This window comes from Anser brachyrhynchus (assembly GCF_964034855.1).
Source record: "Anser brachyrhynchus genome assembly, chromosome: 27".
Classification (NCBI taxonomy): Eukaryota; Metazoa; Chordata; class Aves; order Anseriformes; family Anatidae; genus Anser; species Anser brachyrhynchus.
In genome coordinates this window covers 4,444,638-4,458,566 of record NC_137720.1, presented here as the reverse complement: position 1 = coordinate 4,458,566, position 13,929 = coordinate 4,444,638, and the positions used below count along the sequence as shown (strand labels likewise).

Sequence of the window (13,929 nt, the reverse complement as noted above, 5' to 3'; positions counted from 1 at the left end):
CCAGAGAGCAAAGTGAAGCCCTGCCTTGTTCTTCCTGGGTCCTACACGTTCCTGCAGGGTTTGGGGACTCAGGCAGAGGGGTTGGGGCTGGCAGCAGGTGATGGGGTGCTTCCCCCTTGCTCCCGGAGGTGATGGGCTCCTGCACGGTGGCACAAGCTTTGCCCCAGGGTGACGGATTTCCTTCTCAGCTCTGTGCTCACCGGAAGACTTTGCCTCGGGTGCAGGTGTCCAGGTCCCTGTGTAAACCTGCTTTTTAGCTTTCCTCCCGTGGCTCTGCTTTGGGACCGTGATCCCTGCTTCCTTTCCCCACCCTGCCTTCCACGGACCGCTCCCAGCCCCTCTTGCCCCCACCCCGATCCCCAGGCCCGGCTGCGTGCCGGTGCCGCTCTGACCCTGCCTCTCCCCCTCCTTCTCCTTGCAGTGAGCCCCACTGCCGCCACCACCCCGCGGATCACCCGCTCCAACAGCATCCCCACCCACGACTCCACCTTTGAGCTGTACAGCACCTCCCAGATGGGCAGCACCCTCTCCCTGGCAGACAAACCCAAGGGCATGATCCGCTCGGGCTCTTTCCGGGACCCTGTGGACGACGGTGAGAGCGTGCCCGGGCTGAGGGGGCTCCCTGGGGGGCGGCGAGGCTCCCCGGATCCTCGTCCCTATTTCTGGGCACTGCTGGAGGGGCTCGACATCAGTGCTGCGGGGGGCAACCTCCTTTGCGCCGGCATCGGCCCCGTGCGGACCTCCTGACCCCCAGGTGCTGGTGGGCAGGTTTGAGCCGTAGTGGGTGTCCAGCAGTGCCCGGTGTCCTTGGCACCAGGGACAGGAGACCTAGGAAGAGTGGCAGAGCCCCAGGCTCGGGCAGAGCCGTGGGTGCTCCCCACGCAGCCCTGCCAGGACGCGGAGGCTGCCGGCCGAGTGCTGAGGAGCGAGCAGTGCCCTGCAGCCACCGTCCCTGTGTCCGCCTCCCCCGGGTCCCCGCATAGCCCCTGTGGCCCCAGGAGCGCTCAGCCTCCTGACGGGTTTTATTCTGTTGCAGTTCACGGATCGGTGCTGTCCCTGGCCTCCAGCGCGTCCTCCACCTACTCCTCCGTAAGAGCCGCCGCCGGGCTGCACCGCCTCGTGCATGGCTGCGGGCTGGGGGGGCCCGGGTGGGAACGGGGGCGCTGAGCTGTGCGGGGGGGCTCTGTGCATGTCCTCCGCCCCGCGCTGAGCCTGGCCGTGCCTCGCTACCCTCCTGACTGCCCGCCTCTGTCTGTCTCTCTCTGCCCTCGCGCTGCCAGGCTGAGGAGAAGATGCAGTCCGAGGTGAGCCCGTGCCCATCGCTGCCGCCTGGTCCCCACCTTGCCGCCGCAGCCGGGGCGAGTGCCCGACCCCTCTCACCCCCGTTGTTCTCTTCCCGCAGCAAATCCGCAAGCTGCGCCGCGAGCTGGAGTCCTCGCAGGAGAAGGTGGCCACCCTGACGTCCCAGCTGTCTGCTAACGTGAGTCCCTGCGGGATCCCATGGGGGACGCGTGGGGCTGGTGCTCACCCACACCCACAGGAGATTTGGGTTCCCTCGGGAGCACCCCGGGGCCAGCCTGCGGTGGTCCCTGCTCTGGGCTCCACCTCTCTCCCTGGCGCTGGCTCCCCTGCCCCAGGAGAAATCCCCTCTCCAAGCTCTGCGTCCTGTGCTGAGCGGCTCGGGGCTGCGGGTGCTCACCCATCTCTCCGTCTCTCCCAGGCCAACCTGGTGGCAGCTTTTGAGCAGAGCCTGGTGAGCATGACGTCCCGCCTGCGGCACCTGGCCGAGACTGCTGAGGAGAAGGTGGGTGCCGTGGGGAGGCACCGGGAGGGTGCTCGCGGGGCTGGGGGATACGTGGGGTGGACCTGGGGGTGCCCCCGGGAGCTCTCGGGGCGTCCCCCCCACCATTGGGACACGCTCCACGGCTCCCGGCTCTGCTCCTGCAGGACACGGAGCTGCTGGACCTGCGGGAGACCATCGACTTCCTGAAGAAGAAGAACTCGGAGGCCCAAGCCGTGATCCAGGGCGCTCTGAATGGCACCGAAGTCGCGCCCAAAGGTACGGCATGGTGCTGCAGCCCTTCTGCCGGGCCCTGGGGAGCAACGAACTCATCAGTCCCCGCTGGGGGGGTTTGCAGCCCTGCCTGAATCCTGCTCGGGGCTGACACAGGGCCCTGGGGCATCCCTGGCTCTTGCAAGGTGTTCGGGGTTTGGGGCCGCAGCCCTTCCTTGCCTGGGACCCCTGAGCATCCGAAACCTGGGTTGCACACAGCCAGGGCTGTCAGCACGGCACGTCTCGATGCTGGTGCGTAGGGGATGGGATGTTTGTCCTCCCCCAGGCATCTCCTCGTCGGGCTCTTTGCCACTTCAGTGTTTCTGGCTGCTGATCTTGGCTTTGTTCCCCTGGGATCCTCCTTACCAGGAGGCTCTGACGGCTGCGGGGTTCGGCTGGGCCCAGGGGAGAAGGGAGGGATCGCAGGGTGGGCTGGGGGGAGCTCGGGGGGGCTGTGGCACTGGGACGGGCACAGTTTGCTGATCGCTCCGTTCCTGGTCTCTCCCCGCTCCCTGGCTTCTCTCGCCGGCCCCAGAGCTGCGCATCAAGCGGCAGAACTCCTCCGACAGCATCTCCAGCCTCAACAGCATCACCAGCCACTCCAGCATCGGCAGCAGCAAGGACGCAGACGCCAAGAAGAAGAAGAAGAAGAGCTGGGTGGGTTGGGCAGGCCGTTGGCAGGAGGAGGGGGCATGGGGAGCCGCTGGCAGAGCCTGGCCGGGCTCAGCCCCATGAGCCAGCCCCACTCGGTCCGTCTTGGCCTCACGGTCTTGGTTCCCTCTGTCCCCTGGGGACAGCACTGCCGAGGAGTGTGCAGCCACCCTGGATTTGTCTTGTGCTGACTGGGGCCAGGACTCCTCCAGCTCCCCTGGGAGTTTTCCAGCCCTTGTCCCGCACGCCTGCTCCCTTGTGGTGTCTCCCACGCGTCTCCCTTCAGCCCCCGCAGGCGCTGGCAGCACGGGGTGCGGGCCTGGGGCTCTGCAAACACCCGGCCAGGCAGCCCCGAGCTGGACGCGTGATTAAGTCTTGCTTTGTTCTGTTTCTCTTCCCCCTATGCTGACCTCAACCCTTTTTTTCCAGGTGTATGAGGTAAGTCCTACACCGTCCCCTCCACCCCATGCTGCGCCTGCCCAGGGCGCTCGCTCCATTTCACGGCACGGCGCTCGTGACCCGAACCATCCCATCCGTCCCACTGGCACTGATCCCTAGCACGGCCGCCCCGGGGCCCTGTGCCACGCACGCCTTGGCTGCTTCCTTTTGGTGTTGGGGTCAAAACACGCACCCATGCGGAGGTGCTGAACCACCTGGGCAGCAGGGAGGGCTCAGATGGGGACCGGACCCATGGATGGGGACTGGTCCCATGGATGGATTTTTCCCCCATTCTTGCCTAGGGCAAGCAGGTGTTTTCCTGACTCGTAGCCAGATCTGAGGGCAGCCCCACGCAGGGGACAGGGACCCCGCTGCAGCCTGGCCTGTGGCACCGTGGCGCGGTGCTGCCACGCTGGGCACCCATCTGGGGTGGCCCCAGAACTGCCAATGGGGCTGAGTCACTGTCCCCTTTGGGACCCATGCAGGTCCCAATGCTCCCCTGCTCTCCTGCTGTCAGCAGAGCCAGATGCTCAGCTTGTTCTTTTTATTTTTATTTTTATTTTAACTGAAATGCGGTATTTTCACTTTTGGGGGATGCCCCAGCCCAGCCTGCCCAGCAGTGCCTGTGGGAGATGGGCCAGATCCTGCCTGCTCTCCATCCTCTTTTTCCCCCCGCCTCCCCTTGGAGCAGACCTGGGCGCTCCAGGGGACGTGCCGTGAGCTCCAGAGTCCTGGCGGTGGGGCTGCGTAAGCAGGACCCAGGCCCGGTTTGGCCCCTGTGCGGTGTCCGTCAGCTCTCCCCGGCCTCGCGCTCGCCCGCCTGCTGCTGTGTGTGTGCTGTGCGCTGTGTGCATGCTGCATGCCCGGCCGGGTCGCCTGCCAAGCCCCCGCACCCTTCCTGCAGGCCGTTTGGCCCCCTACCCCTCCAGAAGGACGGAGAGGAGAGCCTTGGGGTGCGTCCCCAGGCCCCCAGCTCTGTTCCCAAAGCCCTTCTCGCTGGGGTGCTTGCGGTGGGGTGACCGCGAGGATGGAGTCGCCCCTTCCCGATGGAGCAGGGCGCTGGTGCCGTCCCCCAGTGCCCCGTGTGGGTGCTGGCTTGGGAGCAGGCCTGGGGGGAGCCTGGCCAGGACACGGGTCCTGCTTAGTGGGGCCGGTTGGTGTGGAGTCACAGCGGTGCCTCCTGGGGTGGTGGTGGGGAGCCACGGGTGCCTCAGCGATGGTTGTGGTGCTGCAGGTCCCGGCTCAGACCGTCGGTGGGGCCTGGGCCAGGCCTGTGTTTGCGAGGCTGCGCTGTCTGGCTGTCCGTAACGAGCATTTTTGTCTCCTGTAGCTGCGAAGCTCCTTCAACAAGGCCTTCAGCATCAAGAAGGGGCCCAAGTCGGCCTCGTCCTACTCGGACATCGAGGAGATTGCCACGCCGGACTCGTCTGCCCCGTCCTCCCCCAAGCTGCAGCACGGCTCCACGGAGACCGCCTCGCCCTCCATCAAGTCCTCCACGTCCTCCTCCGTGGGCATCGACACGGCTGAGTGCGTGGGGCAGGGAAGGTTGGGTGCGGGGTCTCGGGGTGCCTGCCCCAGCCCTGAGCACGCCGCGCTCTCTCCCCGGCACAGGCTCTTCCAGGCCCACAGCGAGGGCGAGCCGGAGAAGAAGGAGGTGTCGGAGCTGCGGTCAGAGCTGTGGGAGAAGGAGATGAAGCTGACGGACATCCGCTTGGAGGCCCTCAACTCGGCCCACCAGCTGGAGCAGCTGCGGGAGACCATGCACAACATGCAGGTGAGGGCAGCTGCACCTCAGGGCCTGTGGTCCTCGTGTCCCCGGAGCCGTGCCGCAGCCCCGGGCTGGCGCTGGGGTGCTGCTGGCATCCAGCTGCTCACCCTGGGCCGCCCCGCGGTTCTCCCCCAGCTGGAGGTGGATCTCCTGAAGGCCGAGAACGACCGGCTCAAAGTGGCTCCGGGGCCCTCGGCAGTGCCGGGATCCCTTCCCGGCCACGTCACGAGCACTTCGGCCTCCTCTTCGCCGCGGCGCTCGCTGGGCCTCGCCCTCGGCCATGCCTTCAGCCCCAGCCTGGCGGACACAGGTAGGGGTGGCAGGGAGGGACACGGACGTGTGGGGGGGTGCCCAGAACAGACGGTGGGAGCATGCTGCCCTGCACTGGGAGCCGGCTGTGCACGGGGACCTGCTGTGCTGCCTGTGTCCCGATCAGCTCAGGCAGGGCATGGTCAGGCCCCGTGGCTCTGCTCGCCCTGCTGGCACGGCCTGACTCTGCTCCGTCCCCAGATGTGTCCCCCATGGACGCCGTCAGTGCCGGCACCCAGAAGGACGAGCTGACGCTGAGGATCGTGGTGCGCATGCCGCCCCAGCACATCATCAAGGGGGTAAGCGTGGGGAGCCCGACGTGCCCCAGCACCGTGGTGCTGGATGAGGGGCAGGGGATGTGTCTCTGGGGCTGGATGCAGTGCTCTCACTCTGCACACCTCTGCCTTGGCTCCTAGGACCTCAAGCAACAGGAGTTTTTCCTGGGCTGGACCAAGGTGAGCGGGAAGGTGGACTGGAAGATGCTGGATGAGGCTGTCTGCCAGGTCTTCAAGGTAGGAGCATCCCGACATCTCTTTTGAGAACATCTTTGTCACTGCTCCCCTCTTCCTGACGCTCCCTGGCCTGGTCCTTACCAGGAGCTCAATCAGCTGCTGAGCACTGTTTGCCTCCTGACAGCCCTCTCCTTGTCCCCGCAGGATTACATCACCAAGATGGATCCTGCCTCCACGCTGGGGCTCAGCACCGAGTCTGTCTATGGCTACAGCATCAGCCACATCAAGCGGGTCCTGGACACGGAGCCGCCGGAGCTGCCGCTGTGCCGCCGGGGCATGACCAGCATTGTGGTGACGCTCAAAGGTCAGTGGGCAGAGAGGCTGCCGGCTGGGCTCCATTGCTGTCCTGTCCTCCCTCTGTCTCGTGGTGGCACGGAGCACGAGCGGGACCCTCACAGCCCTCCCCTGCCTGCAGGCTTGAAGGAGAAGTGCGTGGACAGCCTGGTGTTCGAGACGCTCATCCCCAAGCCCATGATGCAGCATTACATCAGCCTCCTGCTGAAGCACCGGCGGCTCATCCTCTCGGGACCCAGCGGCACGGGCAAGACTTACCTGACCAACCGCCTGGCCGAGTACCTGGTGGAGCGCTCGGGCCGGGACGTCACCGAGGGCATCGTCAGCACCTTCAACATGCACCAGCAGTCCTGCAAGGTGAGGGCGCGCAGCAGCTGAGACCGTCCCCGGCGGTACTGGTGCTGACGCCGTGGTCCCACGCGTGACGCCCAGCTCCGTTGGTTGCAGGACCTGCAGCTGTACCTCTCCAACCTGGCCAACCAGATCGACCGGGAGACGGGCACGGCGGACGTGCCGCTGGTGATCCTCCTGGACGACCTCAGCGAGGCGGGCTCCATCAGCGAGCTCGTCAACGGCGCGCTCACCTGCAAGTACCACAAATGGTGAGAGCCCCGTGGTGTCCCCCTCCGGCACGGCCTCCTGGGCACGCGCACGCTCCCCGCTGCTCTCAGCGCGATCCCGGGGCTCCTGGAGAGTTGGCTGCACGGCCCTGTGTGTTCGCTGTGCTCAGACCGGCTCTGCTGCGGGTGGGAGCGATGCAGGGTGCTTTTCCTCATGGTTCCTGTCTCTCTCCGTCTCTCCCTCAGCCCCTACATCATTGGGACCACCAACCAGCCCGTGAAGATGACTCCGAACCACGGCCTCCACCTCAGCTTTAGGTATGGATCATCTCTGGCAAGCGTCCCTGTGGGGCTGGGGAGGCCAGGGGGCATCGCTTTTGCCCCCGGGCAGTCCCAGGGACACATGCTGTGACTGGGGACCCTGATGAGGACCGAGCCCCGGGCCTGTCCCTGCCATCCCGCAAGGGTCTGAAGTCCCCAGCCCTGGGCACAGGCAGCGTAGGGGTGCTAGGAGGTCCCCTAAAGGTGCAGGGACCCTGGGGAGGGTGCCGGGGAGTTGGGCTTCTTGTGGAGAGACCCAGCCCTGAGCGCTCGGGTCTCCCCCCAGGATGCTGACCTTCTCCAACAACGTGGAGCCAGCCAACGGCTTCCTGGTGCGCTACCTGCGGCGGAAGCTGCTGGAGTCGGACACGGACGTCAATGCCAACAAGGAGGAGCTGCTGCGCGTGCTGGACTGGGTGCCCAAGCTCTGGTACCACTTGCACACCTTTCTGGAGAAACACAGCACCTCCGACTTCCTCATCGGTACGGACTGGCCTCTCTCTTCTGCCTCGCGCTGCCGGGAGCCGCGGGAGCCCCCATGGGACTGGGGCAAAACTGTCCCAAAGCAGCCGGAGGAGCCAAGACCCTGCCTCGTGTCCCCCAGCCCCACACAAACAGAAGCTGGGGGGTGACGGGCACAAACATTGCTCATTTGGGTGGCGTTTGTCCCCCTGCCTGTGGGAGCTCTCACTGTGGTTTAGACCAAGGTTGCCAGTTTTATTGGCACCCTTCCTCGGGTGCGGTTTTGCTGTGTTTTCCCAGGCAGGTGTGGCATTGCCTCACACGCTTTTGGGGCTGGGTTGACCTTAGTAGCCCCGTTCCTGGCCTGGGATCTTACTTTCTGCCCGTGTTTGTTGGGCAGGCACTGCCCAGGTGCTGCTCCCAGGATGGGTGAAGCCCACGGGGGTCTCCTGTGCGGCCTCCCCGCTGGGCTGGCGTGGGGCTGGGGGCTGGAGCTGGGGCACCCAGTACCCATCTTTGCTCTCTGCCTTCCTCTGCAGGTCCCTGCTTCTTCCTGTCCTGCCCCATTGGAATTGAGGATTTCCGGACTTGGTTCATCGACCTGTGGAATAACTCCATCATCCCCTACCTGCAGGAGGGAGCGAAAGATGGGCTCAAGGTACCCAGCGCTACCTGGCAGACGGGGACGCAAAGCAGGGCTCGGCCTGGAACTGGTGGCACTTGGGGACGCCCTGTCTTAGCAGACAACAGGGTGGGGAGAGGGGAGGCGCAGGGATTTGGGGTGCAGGTGACGCCCCAGTTGCTCCCTACCCTGACCGCTGCCAGTTTTGGCGCGTGCTGAAGCCGCGGCTGACGCTCGCTCCCTGCCCGCAGGTCCACGGGCAGAAGGCGGCCTGGGAGGACCCCGTGGAGTGGGTGCGGGACACCCTGCCCTGGCCGTCAGCGCAGCAGGACCAGTCCAAGCTGTACCACCTGCCCCCGCCCACCATCGGGCCCCACAGCACCGTGTCCCCTCCCGAGGAGCGCACCGTCAAGGACACGACGCCCAGCTCCCTGGACGCGGACCCCCTGGTATGGCCGTGCTGCGCCGGGAAGGGGCCGGGTGGCGTTGGTTGGAGGAGAACAGGACGGGGCTGTGCATTGCTTTCCCGGTTACTTTTTGGTGTAAAAATCCCCAACTTGTGAGGCAGAAACGTTCTGTGCTCCTGGGAGGAGCAGCGGGCCCCGGGTGGTGGCACCAGGGGGAATGCTGCGCCGCGAGGCACACCGCAGTGCCGGCGAGCAGGCATGACCCGGTGCTGCAGGAGCCATCCCAGCCCCACGCAGGCACACACGAAGGGGGCTCACACACGTGTGTGTCCCTGTGTGTCACGGGGAGAGGCTGCCAGAGGACAGCGGGCAGCCCCAGGTGCTGCCGGCTGCTGCAGTGCAGGGGGTCAGGCCCCGGTGCTTCGGCACGCAGAGCTTTAAGCATCCCTCGAGTCCAGATCCTGGTGACGGGGAAGGATTTGCAACATCTCTGGGCATTCCTCTCCCCTCTAGGAGAGTTTCTTAGGCTGTGGTCGGTTTGGGAGGGCAAGGAGGGCTGGGTGGCCCTTGCCCAGGACCCCCTGTCCCCGTCGGGCTGGGTGCCACGCGCCTCTCCCCGCAGATGGCCATGCTGCTGAAGCTCCAGGAAGCCGCCAACTACATCGAGTCTCCGGACCGTGAGACCATGGTGGATCCCGACCTGCAGTCGACTCTGTGAGGCACGGACATGCCGGCCCAGGCGCAGGGGAGCCGCCGCCAGCCGCCGGGCTGCTCTCCTTCTCCTCTGGTAGCCTGGAGCGCGGGGCTGGGGCTGGCGAGCGAGCGGAGAGGACTGGGGCTCCGCACGTCCTTCGCGGAGCGTGGGGAAGCTCGGCTCACCCGCGGGAGAGCGCGAGGTGCCGTTTCCCCTCCCCAGGCCGGGGGTAGGAGGATCCTGGTTTCTCTTCTTGGTTTTTCTGTCTGTTGCAAACGCTCGGGCTTCGGGGCCGGGCTGACCCGCTGGGACCAAGCCCCCGCTCCGCCGAGCCGCAGGAAGGCCCCTGCGTGGGGCAGGGACCCCGCGGGAGCCGCCTGGGCCGGAGCTGGGCCGCGTCCCTCTGTCCGGCCAGCGCGCGGCCGAGGGCAGGCGCCGAGGGACCGCTGCCGGGGGGAAGCGCCCGCCTCGCTCTGAGCGAGGAGCAGCGCGGCTCCGCTGCTACCTTTGTACGTTCCCTGTTTAACCTGCATGGCAGCCGCTGCGACCCGGACAGCCCAATAAACCCTGCTTTGGTTATTTTATTTTATTTCCCCCCCACACCCCTTCCTTCCCTTTTCTTTGGCCGAGTCCAGACTTTGCTTTGGTCCCTTTTTTGTTCTTGTTCTTCTTTTCTCTCCCTGCCCGTGGCCCGGTGCCCCTCCCTTCCCCGCGAGCAGCTCCCCTTCCTTTTGCTTTCTTTTGCAGCCGTCGGTTCCACCACTCCAACCACCTCCGTTACAAAACTGGTGCTCACTGGACAACCTCCAGTCCCTGAATCCACTTCCTGCAGCCTCGCAGCTGGGCTGGGACGGGACCTGGCAGCCGGTGGCAGCGGGATGCTCCCGGAGCACCCCCCTTGCCTGGCAGCCCCCCTCCCCAAAAGCACAAGGCAGGGTCTGGCCCTGGGGACCAGGTGTCCCACCTGGCTGGGATGCTAAGGGACATCCCCACCCCTGCACCCGCGGTGCTGCTGTGCTGGGGGGCACAGACTGCCCCTACCTGCCCCCTGTTGCCTGGCGGGGTGGCACAGGGTGGCAGGCTGTGCCCAGGGTTGTCCCCGTGCCCCCAGATCCCCCCAGGCCCTGTTGGGGTTTGGTGGCCCCCAGGTGCCAGCCTGCGCCCTCGGGCCCGGCAGCGCCCGCTCCGGTCCCTGCACCGGTGCTCTGGGGACACCCAGCTGGGGCCACGCGTCCTCTTGGCCCCAAGGTGCAACGTCACAGGCGATGCTCCCGCCGCACTGCCTTAATCCCTGTGCCGTGTGGGAAGGGGGCACGCGGGGCTGGGGCTGGCAGGGTCACAGCCTGCCCCAGGGGCGGTGTCCTCTCACTGTGTCCCTAAAGCCGGCTGGGCTGGGACAGCACCGCGGCACTGGGGTGAGCCCAGCCCAGCCGGGGCCGCTGGCTTCATGCCCTTTATTTGCACATCCCTGAGGATGCTCCAGGGCTGCTGCCTGCGGCCCCCCTGGGCTCCGCAGCCCCGTCCCCCTCCCCATGGTCCCACCACCGGGCCGAGGGGAGCACAGCGCTTGGGACCCCCTCTCCTCGGACCCCTTTCGGGGAGAGGTGGCCCCAGGGCCGCGCTGTCCACCCTGTCCTGCTCCCACCCCCTCCTTGTGCGTGGCCTTTGGGGACACCTCGCCACCCTGCGAGGCGGCCATCTCCTCCCAGGCCCTGCCTGGCCCCCCCCCGGTGCCCCTCGCCGGCGGCCACCACCGCTGCCCTTGGTGCTCTCTCGCCCGGCGCGCCTCGCCTCGCCGCCCCGCGCATCCGGGCCGCGGCGCGCGCGCCCCATGGTGCTCACTTCTCCGTCTGTCCGACAGCCTCCCCGCCGCCACCTCGCAGCCCCCCGGCCCCCCCCGAGGGCCGGCCAGCCCGGCCCCTCTGCACAGGGCTGTCCCTCCCCACGCTGGCTTGGACGCTAGGGCTTTTCGTTTGCCTTCTCTTGTGTTGCCGCCGTCGGCTGAGGACTCTCGCTGTAAATAGATCCGTAGTCGAACGCCCTGCGTGAGTTGGTGGGGCCCGGCCCTGCGCGTCTTTCCGTTTTTTTGTACTCTGTGATAACTGTGCTGTGCTGACTTCTTTTCTGATTGTACGAGACACCGGCTCAGCAGTCGCTCGAGGCCGGCGCTGGGGACCCGCGCTCCCCTCCAGCCCTGCTCGCCCTCCTCGGGGCTCCCGTGCCTGAGGCAGGACAGGGCACGAAGCACCTTTGGGTGCCACCTCCTGGGTGCCCTGAGGAGCCCCGCGGTGTAAGGGGTCGATTCATCCCCCCTGTTTTGCATGGTGTCCGGGGCATGGTGTTCTTGACCCCCACGGAGCCACCAAACCATCAAACCAACCGTCCCCATCACCGGCTCACCTGGGGCCACACACCTGGGTGCCCCCAGCCCCTTTCCCATGGGTTTGCCCCATCCTTCCCCGCCTGGCACTGCCCCATAACCTCAGCCGCTGCGTGCTGGGGTGAGGGACAAACCTTGGTGTACGCCAGGAGGAATCCCAAGCCCTGCCGTCAGCCCATTTCAGCGCTGTGGGATGGGCGATGCCCCGAGGATGGTGTGTGGTGGGGGGGGGCTATCCCTGGGGCTCCCCAACTGAAGGGGACAGGCCCCGATGGCTCCTCCTGGCTTACACCGCGCACCCCCCGTCCCCAAGCGTGGCAGCCATGGGGGGCGCTGGGGACCGAGCGTCCCCCGGGGCTACCGGTGCCTGGCCCAACGGGGCTGAGCATTGCACTGAGGCATCCCCCGGAGCCCCAGGGGTGCCCGTCACCCCCAAAGGTGCCTGTTGTCCCTAAGGGTGCCCACCGTGCCGAGGGTGCCCGTCACCCCAAAGGTACCCCCGGCCCCTCGGAGCGCCAGGAGCCCTCCCGAGGGGCTGGAGCTGGCGGCTGCCGGCGCCTCCCCCTCCTGCCCCCTCGAGCTGCTGCTGCCCGGTGGCCTGAACCTTACAATTTTAGCTTTTTTCTATTAAAAAAAAGAAAAACGAAACAACAACCTTTTTTTAATTAAATAAAAGACGAAAATGGACAAATTCCTGTTTTAGATGATCTGTGTAACTGACTGGGTTTTGTGTTTCTTAACTGCATGGTGTTCCTGCCGAGGGGTTTTATAGCACTTTTTAAATTTCTCTTTAAGATTTTGGTCCGGATTTCTACTGCTCTCGCCTGTCTGTCTTTGCTTTTTCCTTGCCTCTTCGAAGTTTGTAAACTCGCTCCATTTTATACCTGATGTTGGAACCCAACCCTACGTTGTACATAGCTGCGGGAACAATCAGAGGGAACAAACACCATCTGGACTCTTTCCACAATTCGTTCTTTTTACTTAAAGAAATTTTCAAGTCCAAAAGGAAGCCAGGAAAAGGCTTGAGGATATTACGAAGGACAGAAACAAATCCAGCCCTGCACCAAGTCAGCTCCTGCTGCCCACGCTGCCCGCACCAACCGGCATGTCTCTTCTCGGTCGTCTGTCTAACACCATTGGATTCAATAAAGTTATCTCCTGTACCGCCTGGCTGCTCGTCCTGTGTCCCTGCGCGGGGTGGGAAGGACGGGCCCGTTCGTACTGCCGCACGGTTACCCCTGTCCCCGCAAAACCCAAGGGTGGGGCTTTGTAAAAACGCCCCTGGTTTGAAATCGTGGCGGGTTTGCGGGGTGCTGGGAGCGGTTTTGTCGGACGGGGACCCCTTTTAGAAGAAGGCTGCGCTCCTGTGAAGTCCTGGGGTGTGCAGAAATGCTCCTGGGGGGGGGAATCCTCGCAGATTTGCAGGATGCTGGGGGGGGACGCATCCCCCTGGGGGGCGGACGGGCAGACCTTAGCCAGGGTGTGCAGGGGGCTCGCGGCGGGCGGGCGTCTGTGCTGGGCCCCTTCCACCCTGCTGGGACTGGTCCCCAGCTCCCCGTCCGAGGGGACACGATGGGGACACGATGGGGACGGATGCTCCTGCCATGGATTCCGGCCACCCATCGCCAGCGCAGGGGGACAGGGGTGGGGTGGTGTCCCCCCAGCAGCAGCACGGTGCTCGGCCCTGAGGCGGGGGGCAAGGACCCCCCCAGGGGAGGCTGCACAGCCCCAGCTGCGGGGAGAGGAGGCCCGGTCCTCCCCTCAGAGCTGGTTTCCACTCCGCAGAGCGATGCAGGAGCAGGGGCGGCTGCTCCAGGAGCCCTTCATTCACCCCGGGACGGTGACGAGTTACAGGGCGCTTCCCACCGGCCGGAGCTCGTTAGGGGAGGGCGACTGCAGGGGAGGTAACGACTGGGTGCGGTCCTGACCCCACTGGGTGCAGTCCTGACCCCACTGGGTGCAATGCTGACCCCAGCCCAGAGAGCTGGGCACTGCACCACCCCTATAGGCACGGCACCCCCTATAGGCACAGCACCACTCATATAGGCACAGCACCCCTACAGGCACAGCACCCCCTATAGGCACAGCACCCCCTACAGGCACTGCACCACCCCTATAGGCCCAGCACACCCCATATAGGCACAGCACCCCTCTAAGCACTGCAGCACCCCCTATAGGCACAGCACCACCCCTAGAAGCACACCATCCCCTATAGGCACAGCACCTCCCCTATAGGCACTGCACCACCCCTACAGGCACAGCACCCCCTATAGGCACAGCACCTCCCCTATAGGCACTGCACCACCCCTATAGGCACGGCACACCCCCTATAGGCACAGCACCACCCCTACAGGCACAGCATCCCCCATAGGCACAGCACCCCCTATAGGCACAGCACCCCCTATAGGCACTGCACCACCCCTACAGGCACAGCACCCCCTATAGGCACAGCACCCCC

General features: G+C 65.6%; 1 protein-coding gene across 8 annotated transcripts in view; it reads left to right on the top strand.

The window, feature by feature from the left end:
* The window catches only part of NAV1 (neuron navigator 1), a 66,867-nt gene extending 54,226 nt beyond the window's left edge, over positions 1-12,641 (top strand). For 4 of the 8 annotated variants that reach the window (XM_080569027.1, XM_080569022.1, XM_080569021.1 and 1 more), the window contains 20 exons: positions 422-592; positions 1,037-1,089; positions 1,281-1,304; positions 1,403-1,480; positions 1,721-1,804; positions 1,948-2,059; positions 2,589-2,710; positions 4,473-4,669; positions 4,754-4,916; positions 5,046-5,220; positions 5,421-5,518; positions 5,636-5,731; positions 5,876-6,035; positions 6,147-6,382; positions 6,458-6,627; positions 6,832-6,903; positions 7,193-7,389; positions 7,908-8,026; positions 8,242-8,439; positions 9,020-12,641. In XM_080569027.1, the coding sequence (XP_080425153.1) occupies positions 422-592; positions 1,037-1,089; positions 1,281-1,304; positions 1,403-1,480; positions 1,721-1,804; positions 1,948-2,059; positions 2,589-2,710; positions 4,473-4,669; positions 4,754-4,916; positions 5,046-5,220; positions 5,421-5,518; positions 5,636-5,731; positions 5,876-6,035; positions 6,147-6,382; positions 6,458-6,627; positions 6,832-6,903; positions 7,193-7,389; positions 7,908-8,026; positions 8,242-8,439; positions 9,020-9,115 (2,621 nt within the window). In that variant the 3' untranslated portion in view covers positions 9,116-12,641. The remainder of the gene's footprint in view (positions 1-421; positions 593-1,036; positions 1,090-1,280; positions 1,305-1,402; positions 1,481-1,720; positions 1,805-1,947; positions 2,060-2,588; positions 2,711-4,472; positions 4,670-4,753; positions 4,917-5,045; positions 5,221-5,420; positions 5,519-5,635; positions 5,732-5,875; positions 6,036-6,146; positions 6,383-6,457; positions 6,628-6,831; positions 6,904-7,192; positions 7,390-7,907; positions 8,027-8,241; positions 8,440-9,019) is intronic. The other 4 variants (XM_080569024.1, XM_080569023.1, XM_080569025.1 and 1 more) reach the window with 3 other exon arrangements.
* The last annotated feature ends 1,288 nt before the right edge of the window (positions 12,642-13,929 follow it).